The sequence below is a fragment of the Phodopus roborovskii genome, unplaced genomic scaffold (assembly GCF_943737965.1).
Source record: "Phodopus roborovskii unplaced genomic scaffold, PHOROB, whole genome shotgun sequence".
Taxonomy (NCBI): Eukaryota; Metazoa; Chordata; class Mammalia; order Rodentia; family Cricetidae; genus Phodopus; species Phodopus roborovskii.
This window is the reverse complement of record NW_026126563.1, coordinates 769597-791386: the sequence shown is the minus strand read 5'-3', so window position 1 is coordinate 791386 and position 21790 is coordinate 769597. Positions and strand designations below refer to the sequence as shown.

At 37.6% G+C, this 21790-nt stretch overlaps 1 protein-coding gene across 1 annotated transcript in view; it reads left to right on the top strand.

Moving 5' to 3' along the window:
- Cd226 (CD226 molecule) overlaps positions 1 to 21790 on the top strand; it is a 63183-nt gene that overhangs the window by 25854 nt on the left and 15539 nt on the right. Inside the window, exon 4 of the mRNA XM_051202108.1 lies at positions 13851 to 14195. Coding sequence (XP_051058065.1) covers positions 13851 to 14195 — 345 coding nt within the window. The remainder of the gene's footprint in view (positions 1 to 13850; positions 14196 to 21790) is intronic.

The window sequence follows — 21790 nt, the reverse complement described above, 5'->3', positions numbered from 1 at the left end:
TTTTGCTGCCAATGTGAGGTGATACTGCATTTCTTCTGGTCCTCCAGGAACCCTCCAGGAAAGTTTAGTCTTTCTTATTCCCAAGTCATAACTCACAGGTCCATATGTAGATCCAGGATTGCCTTATCCTAAGTACAAGGAGATAGTAAACCGGAAAGCCATCAGCTACCTGTTCTTTGTGCTATCTGAGACTTGAGAATGATCAGAACAGGTTTTGTTGCATGTGACCAGGTCAAACAGAGACAGGCTCTGCTCTTACTCATCTTGCCTGAGTTTCAGATTCTATGAAATGATACCATTATATGTACCTCACTGGATTGCTGTAAGTGTTAAAATGAAACCAAATGTTTAAATCATTGTATTGTAACATGCGGATAATAAGCACTCAAGAAAGCATGGCCACAATTAGGTCAGACCCTGAGGTTAGATTATTATCACACATTTAGTGAGAATCATGTTCCTTTTTCAAGTGTGAGAATTGAAACCCTTGATAAGAGGGGTGACATGTTGTCACCTTCATTGTGGTGGAATTTTATATCCAAAAGCTTAAAAAGAAATGTAGTTAAGACATCTTGATCACAGAATTTAAAGGATTCTAGATACCCTTTCTTGAACTAAGAAAGCAAAGGCACATGGATATAAACAAACAAGCACAAAGGACAGAATGGGCACCATCTGAAAAGTAGCCAGTCAGTTACTTCATACCTGCTTTCTGATGCCTGTGCCACTTATGATTGTATGACAAACTTCCCATTTCATGTTGAATGGTGAAATGAAAGCAACAATTTGAATATATACAAGAAAGCAAAGTCTGTTGCATTCAGTTGAGCAGAAAGTAAAGTTTATAGACCAAAGATAATGTGATTAAAAGATATGATTTGTTGGGCAAAGTTTCTTTGATAGAATTGTGTGTGTGTGTACATGAGTATGTATGAAAAATAAAGCTTAAGATTCCTTCTATTCCATCCTCCATTTACATTTAATTCTTATTCATAGGCACACATATATATTTGGACTATTAGTAAAGTGGAGATATCATGAAATTATTTCCTGTATTGTATATGATAAACATCCATAGCCTTTCATAACTTATTTGATCTCATTATATTGCTGGACATTTATTATTTCTATCATTTCCTGTTTCAACTAATGCTTGATAACAATATTCACACTTAGACTTTTGTTGAAGTCATGTTTCCTGGGTTGATGTGTAGGCATTTCTTCTGATGGACAAAGGGTACAAATTGAATGCTGATTAAGATTTGTTTTCTTTTGTTCTGCTAGCATACCTGTTTCCCCATTACAAATATATTTTGATAATTTGGCAATTACATTTTCTAAATGCCTATTACAGTATATATGCGACATGGGTATTTGTTTCTTCCTATTTCTGGATTTTCTTTCCTGAACTGCTTGCATTCCTGGGCATGTTTGATGATGATCTATATCCCCTTTAATAGCTTGTGCTCATTATGATTTCTCAGTATGGTGATATTTAATTCCATTATAGGTGAACTAAATAACTTCAGCCTCTCTTTCCTTAGAGGTGTGTGAAAAACACTGTCCATCTTTTTGTGGTTTGAATAATACTTGGAACATTTTGTGGCAACGGTAACAAAACCATACCATTGAGGTCTTGGCTATTGTGTGGATGTGATACCAGGAAGAATAGATCTTGCATGTATTTTCTTTAGTACATTGGGAAATGAAAACCACAATTTGTGTTGGATTTGGTATTATTCACTAAGCTTAGAACACTTTGGGAAATGGTTAATAACCCATTATCCATGAAATTCATTACACAAACTAATATGCTTGGCACTGAATTAATATTCCACATATTGCAAGTATGGTACCTTTGAGGACTTACCGGCTTCCTAGTGCAGGCAAGAAAGTCAGCAAATAGAATACAGAGTGATAGAAAGTATTAAAGTAAAACTGCTTTTGGAATGAAGTGTAAAGGGTAGAAGAATGCATTTGAGAATATATGGCTGACACAAAGAAATAAAGTAAATGCAGTTCTTCAGGAACATCTACTGTAGATTCTAACAGGAGGCGAGACAGTAGACAAAGGCAAGAGTAAAAGCATATAACTTTTACTTTGTACTTGAGTGACAATGAGGAACATACAGTCTTTTAAACAAGGATGGAGTATAACCATACCCATGTTTCACCTTTATGGCTTAAGAATCCATGAGGACCAAAGAGGAGAAGAGCTTGAATTATAGTCTATTTGGGTAACTATTTCTATGGTTCCATAGAAAAGAACATAAAGACCTTTAAAACTGTATCATATTTCTATCCTGTCTTGTTTAGAAGTCATTATTTCTGTTGTACAACTTTCTCTGATATTGTGCTTAGCTCTCACAGGTGAAGTAATGTATTTAGCAAGTTGTTTTTGAGCATCGGATAGATGTAAGGTTCCTCCTGAGGTTAAATAAGTATAATACATGGTACATTTATTTTGAAAACATTTGAAACACAGTAGATAAAATGGGCAGCAAACACATATTTTAGAAATTATTTTTGTCTCTACAGAATTCATCATAATTGAGAAAAGCAACACACAACACAGGGTGGTATCAGTTTATCTTCAAGTGCAGCAATTTATTTTATGCATTTATAGAAAAGGATGAAAATAAAATAAGGTCTCTAGGACCCAGTCATTATTTGACTCCTGTTCATGCAAGAGAAGGATGGCTAGCCAGACTTTGAAGGTTGGCAGAGGTTGACTGAGTTGAAGAGGAAGTTTTTAATTAACTCAAGCCATGAAGATTCTGGGAAGCCTTGTGTTGTCTCTTGTGCAGGATGATGTAAGTTGAATGCTGTGTAATTTTCATAGAGCCCAGCACTTACATATATCTTTAGCTGTATTCTCCAGGAGCAGTGCTAAGAGGAGGTTACTTATGACCAGACAGATTACAGTGTTTACAGGAAAATCCTCCAGAGAAGCTAGACCAAGGAAGTAGAACAATGACCCACAAACAAGGTCTGGGAGGTGAACACAGAGTCCTGAGGGTGTCCAAGGCAGGGAGAGTCTATCTCTCTTGTTACAAATGAGCAGGTAGTTAGGCAATGTGGGTGTCAGTTACCCTAGGGGTTCTACCCATGGAGGAGAGTGCTAAGAAGCTTGGTTGTCTGACCAAGGTGAATGGATCCCATTGAGCATTTTTAGGGTCTTCAGAGTGTCCATTTCAAGAGCTGCCTCTTCTCAGCATTAGCGAGGCTCCCTGTGATACAGGACTTTTGCCCAAGCTGAGTTCTGATATTTTAGATATTATTAACCATCATACACATGCAAGGTTCAGTGCTGGAGTGACAATTACATCTCTGTTTCATAGAATGCAAATACCATATAAAACACTCTCCTATTCCAGAAATCCTGACTGAATAAAATGGATTAATATTCAAGTATTCAGGGGAACATTGAATGGCTCACTCTGTAGCTAGATTTTAAGTATTTTTAGTGTTGCTGCTGAAGATGTCTAATGCTGAATATAAGCAGAGGGCTTCATTTTCTTATCTTAGAGGAAATGACTATTATTTCATAGAACAGGTTTTTCTTTTTCTTTTTTCCTACAGAAATTTTAAAGAATGGCTTTCTATTTTTTTTTCAGAGTAAAATTAATTGGGGGAGTCATAGTAATAAAAAAATGGTTCACCTTTAAAAACCATATATAGCCAGGTGGTGGTGACAAACACCTTTAACCCCAGCACTTCGGAGACAGATGCGAGTTCTAGTCCAGAACTAGTCTAGTTTACAGAGAAAGTTCCAGGACAGCTAGAGCCATTACACAGAGAAAACTGCCTAAAAAGCCAACCAACCAGCCATCCAACCAACCAACAACAAACAGACAAACACAAACACATACACACAAAATCCCACAAAAACCCATGACAAAACAAAAACAAAGACCACACCCCCAAAACAAAACAAAAACTATATGAAAATTTTTAATTTGTAATTGAACTTGATTTTCAAGTTTAATTAAAACATTTGTGTCTTCTAGTAATGGATCAGTATTTATCCCTTGTATACTAATGGACTTTGGGAGCCCATCCCACATAGAGAGATACTCTCTAAGCCTAGACACATGGGGGAGGGCCTGGGCCCTCCTCCAAATGATATGCTAGACTGAAGATCCCCCATGGGAGGCTTCACCCTCCCTGGGGAGCAGAAAGGAGATAGGCTGGGGTTTGGTGGGGGTGATAGGGGAGGATGGGAGGGTAAAACAAGTTTATTTCAAATTTAAATTAAAAAAAAGGAAAAAAGATTTGTGTCTATAGGAAGTTGGGACATGTAAGTCCATATCTGTGTAAATATGTGTTTACTACATTTTGGGGAAGTGAACATTTCATTTCTTGTTTTCATATTTTTAATATATCAGTTGCTTCTTGGTCGTTATTCAAATGTCATGCGTCAGAAATGCTAGTTAGCATTTCTGGAAAGCCACCTGGGCTTATAAAAAAAAAAAAAAAAAAAAAAAAAAAAAAAGGAATATAATGAACTAGATAACTGAAATAGTGATATAGTTCCAAGATGTGGGAAAGGAAAGAAAATTGAACTTGTAAAAAAAAGAAAAATATACTTGATATAAATGCAGTAAACATGGGCAAATTTATTAGAGTTCGAGACCTTAAGCAGAGTTTCCTCCAGGGGAAAAAACCAAAACAAACAAACAGACAACAACAACAACAACAACGTCTGTTAACCTTTGAGAGATTTTAGTGAGCACAGAGTTAGTGTATAGATGCATAACAGAACTCACAGGGGTCTGTGTAGAAATGCAGCCTCCATGGTGAATCTCCAAGAGCAGCTGACCCCCCACACTTCTCCTTTTGCTTAATGAATGTGGGCGGGAACGAGGGAGGGAGGAGTAGAGGGCATAAGAATGAAAGGGGAAGCTAGGGAGGGAAGCAGGGAAGAAAGAAGGAAAAGAGAAGGAAGACAGCAGGAACAAAGTCAACTCTCTTGCACCCTGCTTGTGCCCCTTCCTCCTGCATGAGTCCTGCATCCCCGACAGTGCACGTCACAGGTGCTCACTGTCCTCCACACACCCATGGGCCAGGCCTTGCTTGCCACCTTCCTACAAGTGTGCTTTGAAATCCTTGTCTGTGGGAGCCTTCTTTACTTCTGCTTGAAAAACAGACTAATGGGCAATTTCACACTGCGTTGGTGCCTGCCAGGAATCGAAACTGTTATATGCATTTTAATAAGGATAAGGACAGAAGTTGATTTCTAATTATAGGATTTAAGGCACCAGAGAGTAAGATATTTAGGATCTAAGGCTGTCTTGGGTCCTGTTTGTCTCTGTGAAATTCAGCCTCCATGAAGGAAGGGGGGGGTGAGGGAGGGGAAAGCTTCAGTTATCTCTGCCAGCCTTCATTGTGATATAAGAATTAGTGGTTCATTGTGGCTTCACACCCTCCCGCTGGGGTGAAAAGGATTCTACTGTTCAGCAGCCTGATGGCTTCTCTGCAGAAGCTCAGTATGTTAGCATATGCCATGCATTTAATGCCAGCATATAAGTAAGGAATTATTCAGGGTTGATGGCCTTACTTTAAAATACACTGCAAGTGGGGGATGGGTTTGCCAGTAAAGTGCCCGTGTGAACCCATGTCAAAAGCCAGATGATATATGTGTGTGTAGTCATAGTTATGGAGAGGTTGGAAATGAGGATCTCTGGTTGGCTATTCAGTCTTGCTGAATCATCAAGGTCTAGGTTCATTTAGAGACTGTTCTGAAAAAGATAGGATGGAGGCTGATCATCGAAAGCATCTGATGTTGACCTCTATTCCCTACACACATGAACATAAACATGCATGCACACCTATAAACACATGTGAATATGTTCACAAAATGTACATACATTTCTTCTTTTTATTCACTATAGATTCTTTTTTTCATACAATATAATCTAAAAATGATTTCCCTTTCCTCTATTTCTTCCAGTTCCTCCACACCTCCTCTCACATCTGGATATACTCCCTTCTTGTCTTTCATTAGAAGAGAATAGGTTTCTAAGAGATAACAACAAATATGAATAGAATCAAATATATGATAAAATGAAAACCATCACCTTTAAGTTGGACAAACCAAGCCAATTGAAAAATAAAAGAGCCCCAAGAGAGGGCACAAGAATCAGAGACCCGTTTGTTTACACATTCAGGAGTCTCTTAAGAGTACTGAATTGAAAGCTACCGTATGTATGTATGTATGTATGTATGTATGTATGTATGTATGTATGTATGTCCTGGTGCAGATGCTTGCGGACCCTGTGCTTGATGCATCAGTCTCTGTGAGTTCATAATAGCTTCGCTTGGTTGTTTCAGAGGGCCTTGCTCACCTTCACCTTTGTTTCTCACACTCTGTCTGCCTCCTCTTTCATGTGGTTCCCTGAGCTCTGAAAGGAGGGATTTGATGAAGATGTCTCATTTAAAGCTGCACACGCGTGTTTTTAGTATGAGATAAAAGGCTTAGTATACTCCAGCTTGTGTTCTCTGCTGGAAGATGATTAAAGCTAGGATTAATCCTCTTAGACACTTTTTTCTTTTTCTGTTAAAAATTTTCTACACATAAAGTCACCATTTATTTTTAAATGTGGAGACTCTTGGTAACATTTTAGAAGAAAAACTGAAAGCTCTTGGACTGTAATATCTTTCTGTTTTAAAAGACCTCAGAAATGTACTCCCTAAGATTCTTGTACCCCACTATTTGTTTCTCTGGCTGGGAGAAAATAATGCAGAATTGTTGGAAAGTTGGAGTTTTTCATGTGGTTCAGCAAACTTTGTGCTACTGACTTAAATAAACAGTATTACTTCCAGGTAGCATGGTGAGAGAATCTGGTAGCAATTAAAAAGTGCAGATCCTGGTTACCCTCAGATAAAGGCTCTCTAGAGCTCTTGGAAGCTCTAGGGTTGGGCCTGCAGCCTGGATCACTGCTTGGAATCCTGCGTGGTGGGAATCAGATCTGCCAGGCAGTGTGGCAAACTGTTTTCTCTTTAGGGCTTGGATAGGTGCAGCCTGTTCTGGACCTACTGTAAATCTTCCCTTTATTTGTGATCTCAGGGCTGAGTCCCTGTGTCATCATCCAGGGCTGATCTCTTTTGTTCCATTTAGACAAATGTCCCTGTCTGTCCTGGAACAGCTTTGTCAGGCTGTGTTTTATCTCTTGATGGTAGCTCTCATCCTTCTCCCTTTATCATTGCTTTTCATTCAAGCAATCTCTTACTTCATTTTTATCTTGCTTTGTTCCTTTACCTTTCATCTGCACTTTAAATGAAGGGTGGCAAATGGTATTTCATAGTGGGACCTGTTGCTTTTCTAAACAGGGCATCCTGGCTGCCTCAGAGTGGCCCAGTGAAGGTCCTATTACCCAAGTGTAGCCTTGAGTTACTGATACAGCTACTGTAAAAGTGCTATAGTCTGTGTGGCTTGCCCAAAAGGAGATTATCCTGGGTGAATGAGAAGCTAGAAGTATGTGGCACCAATGTCAACAGGCAACTTCCTCTGACACCTGTGCCAGGCCTCTTTCCAAGCCCCAGCCATTCCTTGGCTTGTGGTACTCCACCCTTCATTCTGTCATGACATTATTCCTCTCCCTCTGTGTCCAAATTTCCCCTCTTTGAAATGTAAAGATGCCAGTCATATTGGATAAGGGTTGACCTACTGCAGGATGACTTCATCTTAACTAGTAACATCCACAGTGGAACTCATTCTGAAACACTGTATTTGGTGGTGAAGTCTAAGAACTTTGCCATGTAAGTTTAGTGGAACACATTCAACTCATCTCCCAACTTGCATCTTAAGGAAAGGGTATCTAACCTATTTGTCACTTTCCATACTTGAACACATTTCAGTGATTTTTACAGCAGTAATTGAGAATTGTCCTGCTGAAGCTCTATGAATATTGACATGTTTTAGGTTACAGGTTCTTGTTCTGCTCTGCTTGAAGTTGTTTGAAGCTTCAGTTAGGGGTCTGCCACAACTGACTTTCTCTGACTTTTATCTGTCACAGGAAGAGGGAGGGAGGTGAAGCTACTTTGGGGGAAATTTAGTCTTTGGGGTCTGGCCTCCTTCCTCTACCCTCGCTACAGCATCCTCCCACACGGACTGTTCTTTGAATTTCAGAAACATCTCCTTTCCACTTCCTGGACTCTGCTTCTAACTGGAAATTAGTGTGTTTGTTTATTTATCTTGTCTGTTTGTTTATTTTGTCTACTGATTTTGGAGAACTGTATCTCAGGTCACTGTAGAACACTTTCTTAGTTGCCCTGCAGTCTGTGCTTGGATATTAGAAGCATTCCATTGTGCATCTCACAGACTAGGCAGGGATGGGAATACATTGAAGCCACTAGTGTTAGCACTTCTAATTAGCTGATGTAATAATAGCTACCCCAGATGGCTTGGGGCAGTTTAACACTTAGTCTATTCTAAACATCTTAAGGACAAGTTATTGTCTTGTACTTTGGCAACCCAAAGATCAGATGGAGACATCTGATCAAGTGGGAGCTGTTGATTTTTACCTCTCTCCCACAAGAGGTAGTGGAGAAGTGAGGGTAGACATGAACACCCGAGGATGGCAAATGCAGAGTGATGTTCAGAGAAGAACACTTGAGAAAGAGGAGAAAATTCTGGAGGAGATTGGAGGTGTGTCTCAGAGGAGAGAGGGGAAGCAAAAAAGCATGGATGCCAGCTAGGTAGAGTGGGGCTTTATAGAAGCCTGGACCGCTGACATTTAGGGTCAAGGGCACAGGTGACATTTGGAGTACTGGTGAAATGGTAGAAATGGAGACTAACTGCATGAAAAACCCATGGAAAATGAGAACATAGGGGAAACCCACACCTTCAATAAATTTGAATGAATAGGGAAGGACAAAGAATGATCTGACATTTGGTAGCATATCACAGGGTCCAAGAAGGCTTTAAGATTGCAGACATTTCCACTCGAATGAGTGGAAGGGGTCTGGTTAGAAACGGAGGTGGAAAAGTAAGGAGACTGTTAGAGAAGTGGAGATATTCTGGCATGAAAAATGCATGGGCTCAAGAATAAAAGGAAATTTGTTTGAATTGTATTATTTTGCCTATAAGCATAGCATTTTGGGAAGTTAAGATGCCCTCATTTGTGAAACAACTTCATTATTTTATTACCCTATTACACAGTTACAGCAACAATGAGAGTCTGAGAGGGTGAAGGGCCTTGATAACCAAATGCTCCCAGTTAGCTCAGTTGTCTGGCTTCCCAAACTTTTTTGAACAAATAATTTTAGATCTCTAATTAAGAAAATTAAGAAATTAGAAATGAAATGATCCATGTGAGATAGTTATTGGAAACCATACTGATTAAACCAATTACAAGTTTTAAGTCCCTTTTATTAGTAGCCAGATGATGAGCAGGCTTGTGCCTCTGAAAAATCTCTTGGCATCCAAGCTCAAGTGTACAGAGTTTATAAAGACAAAAACTACAAAGATCAAACATACTCTACACCAAAGTTAGATGAGGGTCAGAGTAACCTTGAAATGCTCAATCCTGGCAGTACATAGTAATTATTTTAGATACAACATGCAATTAATTTTTTACTTATACTTTTATAGTTATTTTAGTTTACTAATTATTTGGGTTAGTATGTCCGGACCATAGTCAAGGCCAGGAAAATCTCAAATGTCTTGCCAAGGCAGATGTGACTGTTGTTGGGAAAGGTAGAATGCTAAGAACTGTCTAAGCAAATACAGAATGAAATCAGAAGATCATGGTGTGACCTTAGTCATTTCAGCAATAGCAGTAAGAAAAATTTCTACGTGCCATTTTTTACAGCTTGTCAAACCACCAATCTTGGCCCTAATATTGCTTTTCAACATTTATCATATACCTTCTTATTAGACTTTTATTTCTTTTACATTTCTCAAGTTATATCAGTATTTTGCTTTTCAACTCCATGCATTAGAGCTATTTAGTCCTTTTGAACTTGTGTGTTCTTTCCTTTTCTTTTGTTCTTGTTGCCATAAGTTTGTATTCTATGTAGTCCAATGTTCTGCCTTCTCAGGTGTCATATAACATGTTTCTCAACTCTTTGTTGCTCTGTAATTTGGTAGTAACTTTAAAAGGTTGGTTAGAATAAAGCTTGGTTGTTTTGGCAAGATTACTTCTTAGGAAACACGAATGTCATTTCATGATTTTTCAGATGTATCTAACCTTTGTGTGGAAATTTCAATTTATTATGGCATTAAAATGTTATTTAAATATATTTCTCAATATGAGGATTATTACAGATGTCAATGCCACCCAAAACAATCAATTTATTAGTATTCAGGCATCTGTACTAACTTGTCCTTGGGGTTCTGACAGGACACATTCTCAGCTGCAGCCACTAAGAGCACCACCTGTGCACATTCACTACTTTCCCTTTTAAAAGTTCCCTGCCCACTTCCCATCCATCTCTCTGTCTCTGTCTCTGTTCCTTTCTCCCTCCCTTTTCATTCTCCTCTCTCCTCCTGCTCCTGTCTCTGGAGGCTAGTCTCCCTCCTGACCTTTCTCTTTTTTATGGTTCCTTTCCCTAATTAAAAAAAAAAAAAAAAAAAAAAAAAAAAACCTCTCTGCTTGAACCCTGACACATGGCATCTTTCTTTGGCGTGTTGCTTTTCTTAAATTACAATAGTTTTGATTACAATGTGGAGTGCTAATTGACTTTTTGTTAAAATAACATTGATTGTCCTCTTTCATTTCTTGCAAGGGTGTCTCTTGGGGCTTAAGACAGAATGGTATAACTTGTTAGTTGGCTTGCACAAAGGTTTGGCTTGTGAAGTTGGTGTTTCAAGAAGCCCAGGGCTCTGTGATGTTGATGAGGGTATTTAGCAATTCTTTTCTGGGAGACATGACACACATATCTACTCACCCTAGAAAGAAATCTCATGATGGACCAAATTTGGTGAACCAATAAGATCTTATTTAGGTGACTAACAGAAGTATGGGTGAAGGGTCACTTACAGGAGCAGGAATGACTCAAAGAAAGCTACATCACCCCAAAGAATACTTCAGCACCCACAAACTAGTGACAGCTCATGGAAGCACTAGCCCTGTCACTATCTGGTGCTCCAGTACTGTTTACTGCCTTTACAACCCCAAGAAGGTCTATCCAGAAACCTTTTAGTGTTGAGCTTTCTCAGACATGTAACACTTGCTTTACCTCTTGTGTTCCCCCCTCACTCCTGGAGGGAGGGAGTATAACAATTTTGAAAGAAACTGCTGTACCTCACTGGATGATGGGAAGAGCTTCCCAGGCTACAGACTTCCCTAGCATGAAGTATAAGTATACCCAGCTGTGATTGGCACTCCAGGGGTTGAGTGATACTTGGAAAAGTAGATAAAACACAGAACTAATGTTTTTTTTTAAATTAATGATCTATAATCATGACAGAAAAGTCACTTGTAAAGTTGAATATGTCAATAAAAATTACACAGACAATATTATTATATTTATCTTAGAAACTAGTACACAGCTGAATTATAAGTATGAAGTCAATGGGTTTCTATTTTTTCCCCCATTTTGGGATTCAATTAAAATCAGACCTTTTTGTGCCCATGGACCATGGCAGTTTTGTCTCTGACTGAAATGGATTGACCTTTGAATTTACAGTGTGTCAGGATGGTATGCCCTCTTTCTTATGTCAACCCTTCTTGATTGTTATTTTTAGTGTCAGAGTGGACAGTCTTCCACTTGGAAGAGCATAGCAGCCACAAGCAGCCTTCATGTGGGGCTTGGTTTTCATTTCAGATCAAAAAGTCAGCTCTCTTAGAATGAAACTTGACTGGGGTGGGATGGGGGTACAGGAGAAGCTTCTCTATGCTTCGAACCAGCTATACTGATTTTTGCCGTTGTTTGAGTCTGCAGGCAGTTGGGTCTGGGTCCTTATGTGGAGCCTGAACTGGAACCTGTCTGCTCCTAGAGCTCCCTGCATCCTTTAGGTCCTTCCTGGTGTTCATGGGTAGAGATTTTTCTTCAGTGCTTCATGGATTTGTCCTTCGTATAAATGCAGGTAATCTCCCTAAGTAGAACCTAGGACATTGTTCATGGATTGGCAAGGATATGAAGCTGCTCCTAAGAAGAGGGCAGGGTGACAACAGCCTAAAGAAAGCTTCCAAGGTGAGAGTAGAGACATGAACAGAAATACTGAAGAGAATGAGATGTAAATGTGAGTCCCGAAGACAAACACCAAAACCTGTAGCCAGGGATTTTCTCTGCCTGCCCCTGAAGGCCCACGACCACTTGCTTCCATATAAACAGCAGGTGTTTTCGTACAGACTGTTAGTGTCTGATTTAGTGTTTCCCTTCAGTTTCCTATCGCTTTTTAGTTACTTCCCCCATCTTAATTTTAACTTCCCCATTCTCTCCTCTAAGCTTTGATTTTTCTTATTATACTTTTTCTCCTTTTCATTTTTTTTCCTTCTGTTGTGTTAGGTTCTAGCTCAGAGATGAAACATTTCTTGCATGCCTCTTATGTGGGCAACGTGTTACTTCTGTTGAATGGTTGCAGGGCCACACACTGAAATATTAGACAGCTGTGGCTTTTCTGTATGCAGAAGTTTTCACACCAGGAGCCATTTGTTGGAGCTAGTTTTTGGTGTCAGTAGATATAAGGTTTTAATCTAATATGAACAGCAAATCATACTGTACTTTAGATTTGCATTCTCTTTCAAATGTGCATTTTTCTTATTTTTCATAGCCTTTCCTCCTTCTCTTCCTTTTCCTGTGGATTGATTATTCTATAAGCCTAAGCACTTGCTCCTTGCCACCTCTGAGCATAGCTGGTACAGATACATAGATGCCCCCCTTTTATTTATCACCCCACCTACCCATAAGCTCTATGACATCATTGCTTCTCAGACCTCTCTTCTTCGTTAACAACTCAGGATTCTTGGTTTGTGGCAGTAAAGACTTTGGATGAATGAAGCTGTTGCTTATTTCACTTGTTTAGCTATCATGATCTTAGAAATGAAAAATTTGAGTTTTATTATCTACATTAAGTTCACAAACTTCCTGGCCTCACAAAACATGGAGTACCCCTAAAGAACATTTGTTCATGTGGGTTATATCTATCATGTTCATAGTATTAGAGATTAACACGGAATACAATGTTAAACACAAGAGTCTTTTGGCATTCACTACCGAAGGTATCTGAGCCTGTGACAGTATATGCTTTACACTAGCGAAAATCGGGATTGGAGAAGGTTAATTGCATTTTCCTATTGTTGTGAAGATAAATGGAACCGTACAAACCTCCAAAAGGCACATAAAGGTCTACAGAACATACTAAAACAGACAATCATTGAAATATTTGATGATGCTTACTTGGGCTGTAAACTCTGCAAATGGTGGGGTGAATGTAGGAATTTCTGAGAATATTCTTGACACCAGAAGTTTATACTACATGTGAGATTCCACCTAGGTACTAGATATTCCTGTACAACTGGATGTAGTTAATGAAAAATGGTATAGTATCTTTTCATGGCAATTAAAGCCTTAGTCTATTGTCCCATATTATAATCTGGAAATTAGAGTTACTGGTTCAATTCTGTTAATTTAGACCATGATATAATTACTGTTTAAAAATGTACCAAGGTATTTTGCTTTATTTCTCATTGTCTGGTTAACCAACAAAGGATATGTGTCAAGCACTTTATCTCTTTTTCAGTCTACAAGACCTTAATGAAAAATCCATTTTCTTACAAAAATGCAAAGTGAAGTTACTATTTAATCTCAGAGCAACTTCATTGGGTAGCATGAGTCCCTGGGTAGATTTACTTGACCATCTGCCTAAGTCTCTGCTTCTTCTTCTTTTTGTTTTTTTCTAGATAGTTTTGCAATACTTGCACCCTCAGATGGCTACCTGTATGCAGAACCTGGACAAAATGTCACACTCAGTTGCCAGCTTCCAAGGAACTGGCCAGTGCAGCAAGTCATGTGGGAAAGAGTCCAGCCTCATCAGGTAGACATCTTAGCTTCCTGTAACCTCTCTCAAGGGACAAGATACACATCAAAGTACCTAAGAAAAATATGGAGCACCTGCAGCCAGGAGAGCATGCAGAGTGTCGTCATCCCCAATGCCACGGCTGCTGATTTTGGACTTTATAGATGCCGGTCTGAGGCTAGCACAGGAGAAAAGGAAACCTTTGTCATAAGGCTGATCCTAACAGATGGTGAGTGACAAGAGATGTTCCAAGTGTCAAAAACAGAAAAAAAGAAAACCCAGCAACAAACAAAAGTATTATTATTATTACCAGCAATAGAACTTTATTTCAATTTATTGTCCCTCTCTTCTTTATATCCTTCATTTCCTCATTCTCTTTTTTTCCTCTCTGCTCTTCTTCCCTTCCCCTCCCTCCCTTACTGCCTGCTTCTGTAGTTTCAGTGAGTTCACTTGCCTTAGACGTGGTTAAATATTTATAGGCAATTCTTTCAGCCTGCGACTGACCCTCACAGTTTCTGCTCACATTGCAAACTGATTTTTCCTTCAGCAATGGAATCAATAAGGGAAGACTCTGTGTGACAGCAGCCTCTGTCCCTGATACCCTTCCAGCTATGTGTACAGAGGACGGCAGTTGCTGGAAGACAGCAGGTTTTCATAAGCTAGGTATGACCATGAGCTGAAGGACAGGCAGACACCGGATTTCAAACGATACCAAAGAGTGGTTGGTTGAGAGAGTATTTGATGAGTGTGTAGATGTGGGTGTGTTAGGGGGGCATTGGAAATGAACAGGATGCTTTGTCTTACATTGACTATTCCTATAGGCACAGGCAAGAAATAATTCTTACCTAAAAAATCCTACATCACGGAAGTTATTTTGGATCTGGACAGAAAGGAAAAGAGAGAGAGAGAGAGAGAGAGCAAAATGGATGTTAATCTTTTGTTTAAAAAAACAGGGCAAGAAAATATCCTAAACAGTAATGTCCATAGAGCCATTTTCAAACATATATGAAATAAAGTCTTGTCTAGTAAATGCTGAGAAAATGATTATAAACTTCTTGGGTCATAGAGCAAATGAGGGGAATGGGTTTTAGGAGGTGTCGTTGTTTAACTTTTACCAATTAGTGAAAATGCCCTTCATATGCCCAACATTTTTCAAAAAACTATTTCTCTGTACATAATTATAAACAATGTCAAACATGTTCCATCGGATGGAAGTGACAGTGTAATAGTAGGTATTGTTAGTGTCCACAAGCCTTGAACAGATGGAAAATAGCTTTTGACATCTAGTTGGCAGATTAAAAGAATAACAACTGGATTTCATATCCATTAGCAAAAATTATAATTGATGGAAGATGACAGCCATTGGTTTTATGTTTTGACGGAATTCTTTTTTTTTCAATTATTGTTAAGTAAAGATAAAATCTGAAGCTACCAGACAGCGAGCAAAGAGGATGATTTGTATTTCCTCTGGTGTGATTTTTATTATCTCAAGTCCTGAGGCTATTTGATCAAAAAATCAATGTAGAGATTAAAGCAGAGAGACAGGTATAAGGTGTGAGGCGGATTTAATTCATCTCAACTGTCAGGGTAAAGGTGATTTTGACACATGTTTTATAAACTGCTACATTTCCTTCCCTTAGCTCCTATCCATTTCTTTTACAGGACATGATATTGTATTCATCCAAATGAATTTTTTTAGGGGGTCTAAAGTTCAAACACACACACACACACACACACACACACACACACACACACACACCCCTATGAGTTTTCCCTGCTTACAATGATCTTCATATAAAAATCAATTACAGGTCACCCAAGAAATTTTAACCAATAGTTGTCTAAAGATATATATATATATATATATATATATATCTTTATATATATGTATATATATATAGTGTATCTTGATATATTTTAAATAAATGATGAAGGTATCAGAAGCATGAATTATTTGCCATTGAATTTCTTTGCAAAAAAAATATGAAGCATTTTGTTGTTTTGTGTATACTCTTGGCTTTGGGAGCAGTAAGAAACAGTTACAGATTATAATTATTGGTTTTGAACCTCAACCATAGAGGCCAATGATAGGATTAAGTGTGTGTTTATAGTCAAGACCTACAGTAACTTTTGTTCTTTAATATCCTTCAGATTTTAATTAGTCACAAGAAAACATCTCAGGTCCCATGGAAAAAATTGTGAAGTCCTTTTATGTCAATGGAGTGAGGTATAGACTATTATTATTTAAACTGAATTTACTAACATAAAAAGAGTGAGAATAAAACAAATAATATCAACTCATTCAGAAAATTCAGAGTCAAAATTTGATGCTGGTTGATGAGCTTGCTATAGTTTTTCTCCAACTGTCTTTAATGAGGCCGCTTGATTGAACCAAGTTTCATAGTAGGTAATATTAATAACTAGAGCTGAGGAATTAGGGCAAAAATAGGTCAGGGAGGACAAAATTAAATTTGGACCTGATTGTGGAGGAAGATTATAATCAGACGACTAAGTTGGTTCAGACGGTCTGAGCCATGAGTTAGTACAGAGTGAGGCAGGTTAAATGAATGGCACATTGACATGATTATGGATTTTCTGTCATAGTCAAGGGAAGCCACTACTGGCTTCCAAGCAAGGATGGTAGAATAGTATTTCAGGAAAACTAGGTTGTTTTTAATCTTCTGTGTATAAGTCTTTCAACTCTGCTTACATTTATTCCCATCTTCAATTCTTCCTTTTCTCTTATGAATGTTTGAGGTGTATTTGTGTGTGTGGTTAAGCACAGTCCTGGGTTTTATGTATGTGTGAGATGTATGTAAACATTTGATTTTGTTTTATTCCTTTCCTATCTGTATCTTGCATTTTTTTTTAATCAGAGCAATGCTTTCCTCACTAGTTTGGAGGTATTCCTTACACATTCAGAGAATCTATGAAGGGTTGGTATTAGTCCTACTTTGGATGTTTAATTTTTCTGTGAAACCGTCTTTTGAGTTAGTGATGGGTCATGAACACAAATGTGGCATAGACAAGTAGAGAAGGGTACAGCACAGAAAGGATCTCAGCTTCTGTCTGTGGCCCCCTTGGCATAGTCCCATGTTCTATCCTTCTTTTTTTTTCCCCTGTCAACAATCTTTCACCATTTATCTCCATTCCCATAGAGTCTAGTCAGCTCTCCCTGTCTTAACGCTCTGTATACATGAACCCAATACCTTTTCATGTCTTTGTACTTTGTATATTTAATGTCTCAAACTTTTAAAACTTAAAACTGCTACAATTAAGTGATGTAGTAACTGCACTTGTTTGTGTGGGCCAGATTCTTAACATATAATCTCGGCACATTTGGTTGTATTTTTCACTAAAATGGAAAGAAATCAGTTCCATTGAATGTTTGTCGGCATACTGAGTACATATATTTACTTATCTACTCATTTATTCCCAAAGCAATATTTGATACAAATTAATATTTTTATCAATAGTTATTGAATATCCATATTTAGCAAAAAAGGGAAATTAAAAATATTTTAATGTATTTGTTTTATGAAAATATATACAATTAACATACTCTAGAATAGTAGAAATGTGAAAAATTATTTTTTAAACTATGGGATACATGTATTACATTTATAATAAACCCTTTATTTACATATTATTACATTAACTTAGATATTATTACACTTTTATTGAAAGTTATCAAAGTACCCTTTTAGGATATGCTCAGGAACATTTATTGAGCATGACATTTACTAAATTAGTGGTTCCATCTTAAAGGGGATAATGTCCATCTAAGTTTTGCATTCTCTTCATAGCTTATTTCAAGACTTTCTTCATATGTTAGTCTACATTTGAGGTTTAGAAATAACGGATCAAAGAAATGGAGGTCTTGAAAAACCAAGATCAATGCTTGCAGAGGAAATTTTCATGAGCATTTGTTTGTGTGTGCAACTATCAGAAAGATCAGTTTTCTTCTTAAACTCCTATTATTTTGTCTCTTAAAACACAAATAGAGCCTAATGCCTAGTCTGTAGGATTAGAGAATGAATAGTTGAAGGCAGATCACAATAGTATTTACCAGGAGATCACAGGCCCACTCCCTCTCCCAAAATGTACTTGTGTGTTTCAATAGCAAGACTCGTTGTTGGCAGAAAACAAGAGTAGAATGCTAACAATCCTAAGAACCCTCATCCATGCTTGGCAAAGCTTTTTGAGTTTGACTCCCTGTGTTCTTCTTGTATGGAGGGACAGTGTGTGTGTGTGTGTGTGTGTGTGTGTGTGCATGCGTGCATGTGCCCATGTTCATATATGCACATACATGCATATGTGTGCCTGTCTAGTTCAGGTCCTTAGCTTGCAAAACAAACACTTTGCCAAGCATTCTGGCTCCAAAGAAAGGTAAGTTAATTTTACTTATTTATTTGCTTTTTAGTTTCTTGATTTATTTATCAACTTTTATGAGTTCATTTGTGTTCATTAATTGTTTTGTGCTTTAAAGTTTTACTCATTTACAACCTTTTTTTCTCACTTAATGAGGGCTTTTTGAGGACCAGTCTCAATGACCCCCCAGGATTCAGATGGGATGCTTCAGCAAACAGGCCACTTAGAATAATCTGGGGGTGAATGAATTCTCTACCATGTACTTTTCCATATCAGTTTCCTTATTGTCCTGCTATTATTCCAATTCTCCTGTCCTACTTCTCATTCCTCTCTAGCTTCTTTCTCTTCTATTCTAAAAGCTTTTCTTCCTTCAGGAGCCTTAAAGTGATAAAGAAATTACAAGAGTAGTTTCTCATTGGTTAAGAACATATTCCTAGGGAAGGTGATAGGGAGCTGAGCAATTGCCATGGCAACACAAGGGTCCAAGGTCACAGAAGTGAGAGAGGAAGGTGGGGTGGGTAGAGTGAGAGAAGCTTTGAGACTTAGATCTTTTGTTAACAGACTGGAAAGAGAAGAATTGGCATGCTTTCCTTAGTCACCTTAGTTGGACATCTGCAGCTCTGACCTTGTACATAGCTGTAAGGTTTCAAATTTATGATGCATTTACAAAAATCCAATTTGAACTTTCTCTGAGGTGAAAGTGAGCTAATTGTGTGCAGTTAGTCAGAGCAAAAGAATAAGGCAGGCTGTAAAGTGCCCACAGTCCTTGTGGGACAAGTAGGTTCAGCTATTAAGCATATCCCTATATGTATTCTATATATCAAAATTATACATGCAAATGAAAAGTCATATTCCTGACTACTCACAGATATATGTGCCCAGTAGATGGAGTATTTTCAAGAGATAAACATGCAAGGAACAGGAAAACATCCCAGGCTATTCTTAGGGAAGAAATGAAGAGACTCATAAGAGAAATTACAGACAGGAGCAACTGGTTTCCACAGCCAATAACTTAATGGCCTTATCAGGTGGGGATCCCTGTCAGAGAATCACACATCTGGTTCGTCAGCCTGGTGAACATTAGTTGTCACCTGCTGTAGCCTCATGAACCCTGACATCCACTCCCATGGATTTGGACTAGGTGTTCTAAGCCGGTGTGCACAAACCAGTCTCTTTCCATGACACAGTTTAATGAGCTTCAACTGGAATATTTTATGTACATGGAAAATAAAATGTTCAGACATTTCTTTCATATGCTAGAACTACTCCACTACAATCCCTGAGTCTTGCTGATTTAACTCACAAGTTAAAATCATTTCCCCTGAAGTAGATCAGATATAATTTTCATCACAATTTAATTATCAATTTAGAGTTCTGGATGACATCTGGTTACCCAGATGTAATGCACAGTTACCAACATCACAAGTGAGTTGAGTATTCAGTCACTGCCTATTATGTCATGGATTCTGTATCTCACAGTTACCTCTGCCCACATCAAAAAAAATTTTTTTTTTCCTTTCAGGGAGATAATGCATTTGAAAAGCACAAGTAGTCAGACAGTTTCTTTTGAAAGTCCCATGTAGTAAGTTTATAAATTCCATGTTTTAATATTGGATCAAATAATAATGTCCTGTTAATATCACACACAAAAAAAGTCTGAAAAACAGAGAAAGCAGTTGATCTTAGGAATTACTATTTGGCAAATTGTTGTCCCCAGAGTGAGTTTCAACTTTTTAAAACATTTTTATTGCATTTATTTATTTACTCCGTGTGTGTGTGCATGTGCATGTGCGTGTTTTGTGAGAGAGAGAGAGAAAGAGAGATAGAGAGATAGTACTGCATGAGTATGTGAATATATATGTATGAGTGTGTGTATTTGTATGTATGTATGAGTGTGTGTATATGTGTATGATTTAGTGTGTGTGTGTGTGTGTGTGTGTGTGTGTGTGTGTGTGTATGTATGTATGTATGTATGTTGTATGGAAGGCAGAGACAAATGGGCAGAAAACAATTCTCTTTTTTACCATGTAGGTTTTAAAGTTTGGAACTCAAGTCATCAAGCTTGGTGACAAGCACCTTTGCTCACTGAGCCATGTTGTCACCCTCAGTTTTTATGAAAAACTAAACATTTCTTGTTTCTTGGAATTCAGACAGGTAAAATTCAAATTCGTATCTGTTTACTTAGTTATCCCCCTTAAAATCCATGCATGGTCTCATGGACTGAAACAAAACAAAACAACAACAATAAAACACTCCTAATATTTTTGACTATAATGTAACCATTTTTACTGTTTTTGGTCCTACATACAAATTTCATCATAAAAGGCCCCATGAATTATTAACAGTGTGTGGTTACTTCTTAGAGCCATACTAGAAACTGTATAGAGTTTCCAAACATATAAATACAATTGCCATTTTTAGAATTAACTAGTTGTGTAAGATTGGCAATATTTAATTCTTAATGGAAATTATAGTTTTGAGTATTTTAATTTAATCATCCAGATGAATATTTTATGTGAGTTTCAAACATACTGGCTTGATTCTTAACACATATTCAACTGCAGCATAATGGCTTTTTGGAGGTCTACTTATTTAAAAGATCAGGACACGAAGAGCAAGAATGAATCTGTCTCAGAGATATCTTCAAAGCTGAATTTACACTTTAAAATTATAATTTACACTGAAGTGATTCAAGAAGCCTTAAAATGTGTTGACCCAATAGGGAAATATATTTTCCGTTTTCAACATCCATAAAGTGTAAAATAAACATTTAGCAGTAGACATTGACCTCACTGTGATTATTTTCAGAATGCATTTAGCACACTTCAATTTTTTTTTTAGAACTCAAAAGTAATCATGGTGCCATAATGACTCAAAATGGCATTGCCATTTTATTTTATTAACTGACAGGAGTGGATTCTCCCACTCACAAGTATAAATGTGAAGTATCAGTACTTCCAGTTGGGCTCATAGAGATAAAGAATGGCTGTAGTGATACTGACAGCGAACAAAATGATGGAAAAGCTAATGATAATATTGTGCACGAATACAAGAAAGAATAATTGCAAAGAGAAGAGGGCATTAGCAAAGGTTGGAGTACTTCCAGTGGCTGCACATTAAAGATGTTCAAGGGTCATGATAGGCAAAAGTTCACCAATCTTGAGTTGCTTAAAAGACAGGCTTACAGATGTGGGAAAAAAAATACAGGTTGACAAAGTATAATTGTTTTGATAATGTCTTCACTTTTTTCTTATTTGAGAAATTAGCATTAATTCTTCACTTTTATTTGTGTGTGTTTAAGAATAAATATATGTCTGAATATTTGTGAAAAAGAGCAAAACAATTATTATTGACCAGCTATATGGAAAGAAGTTAATAAATATGCCATTCTGTAGGCAAGTTTTTCTTTCTTTTTTTTTTTGGACAGGATTTCTTTGTAGCTTTGGAGGCAGT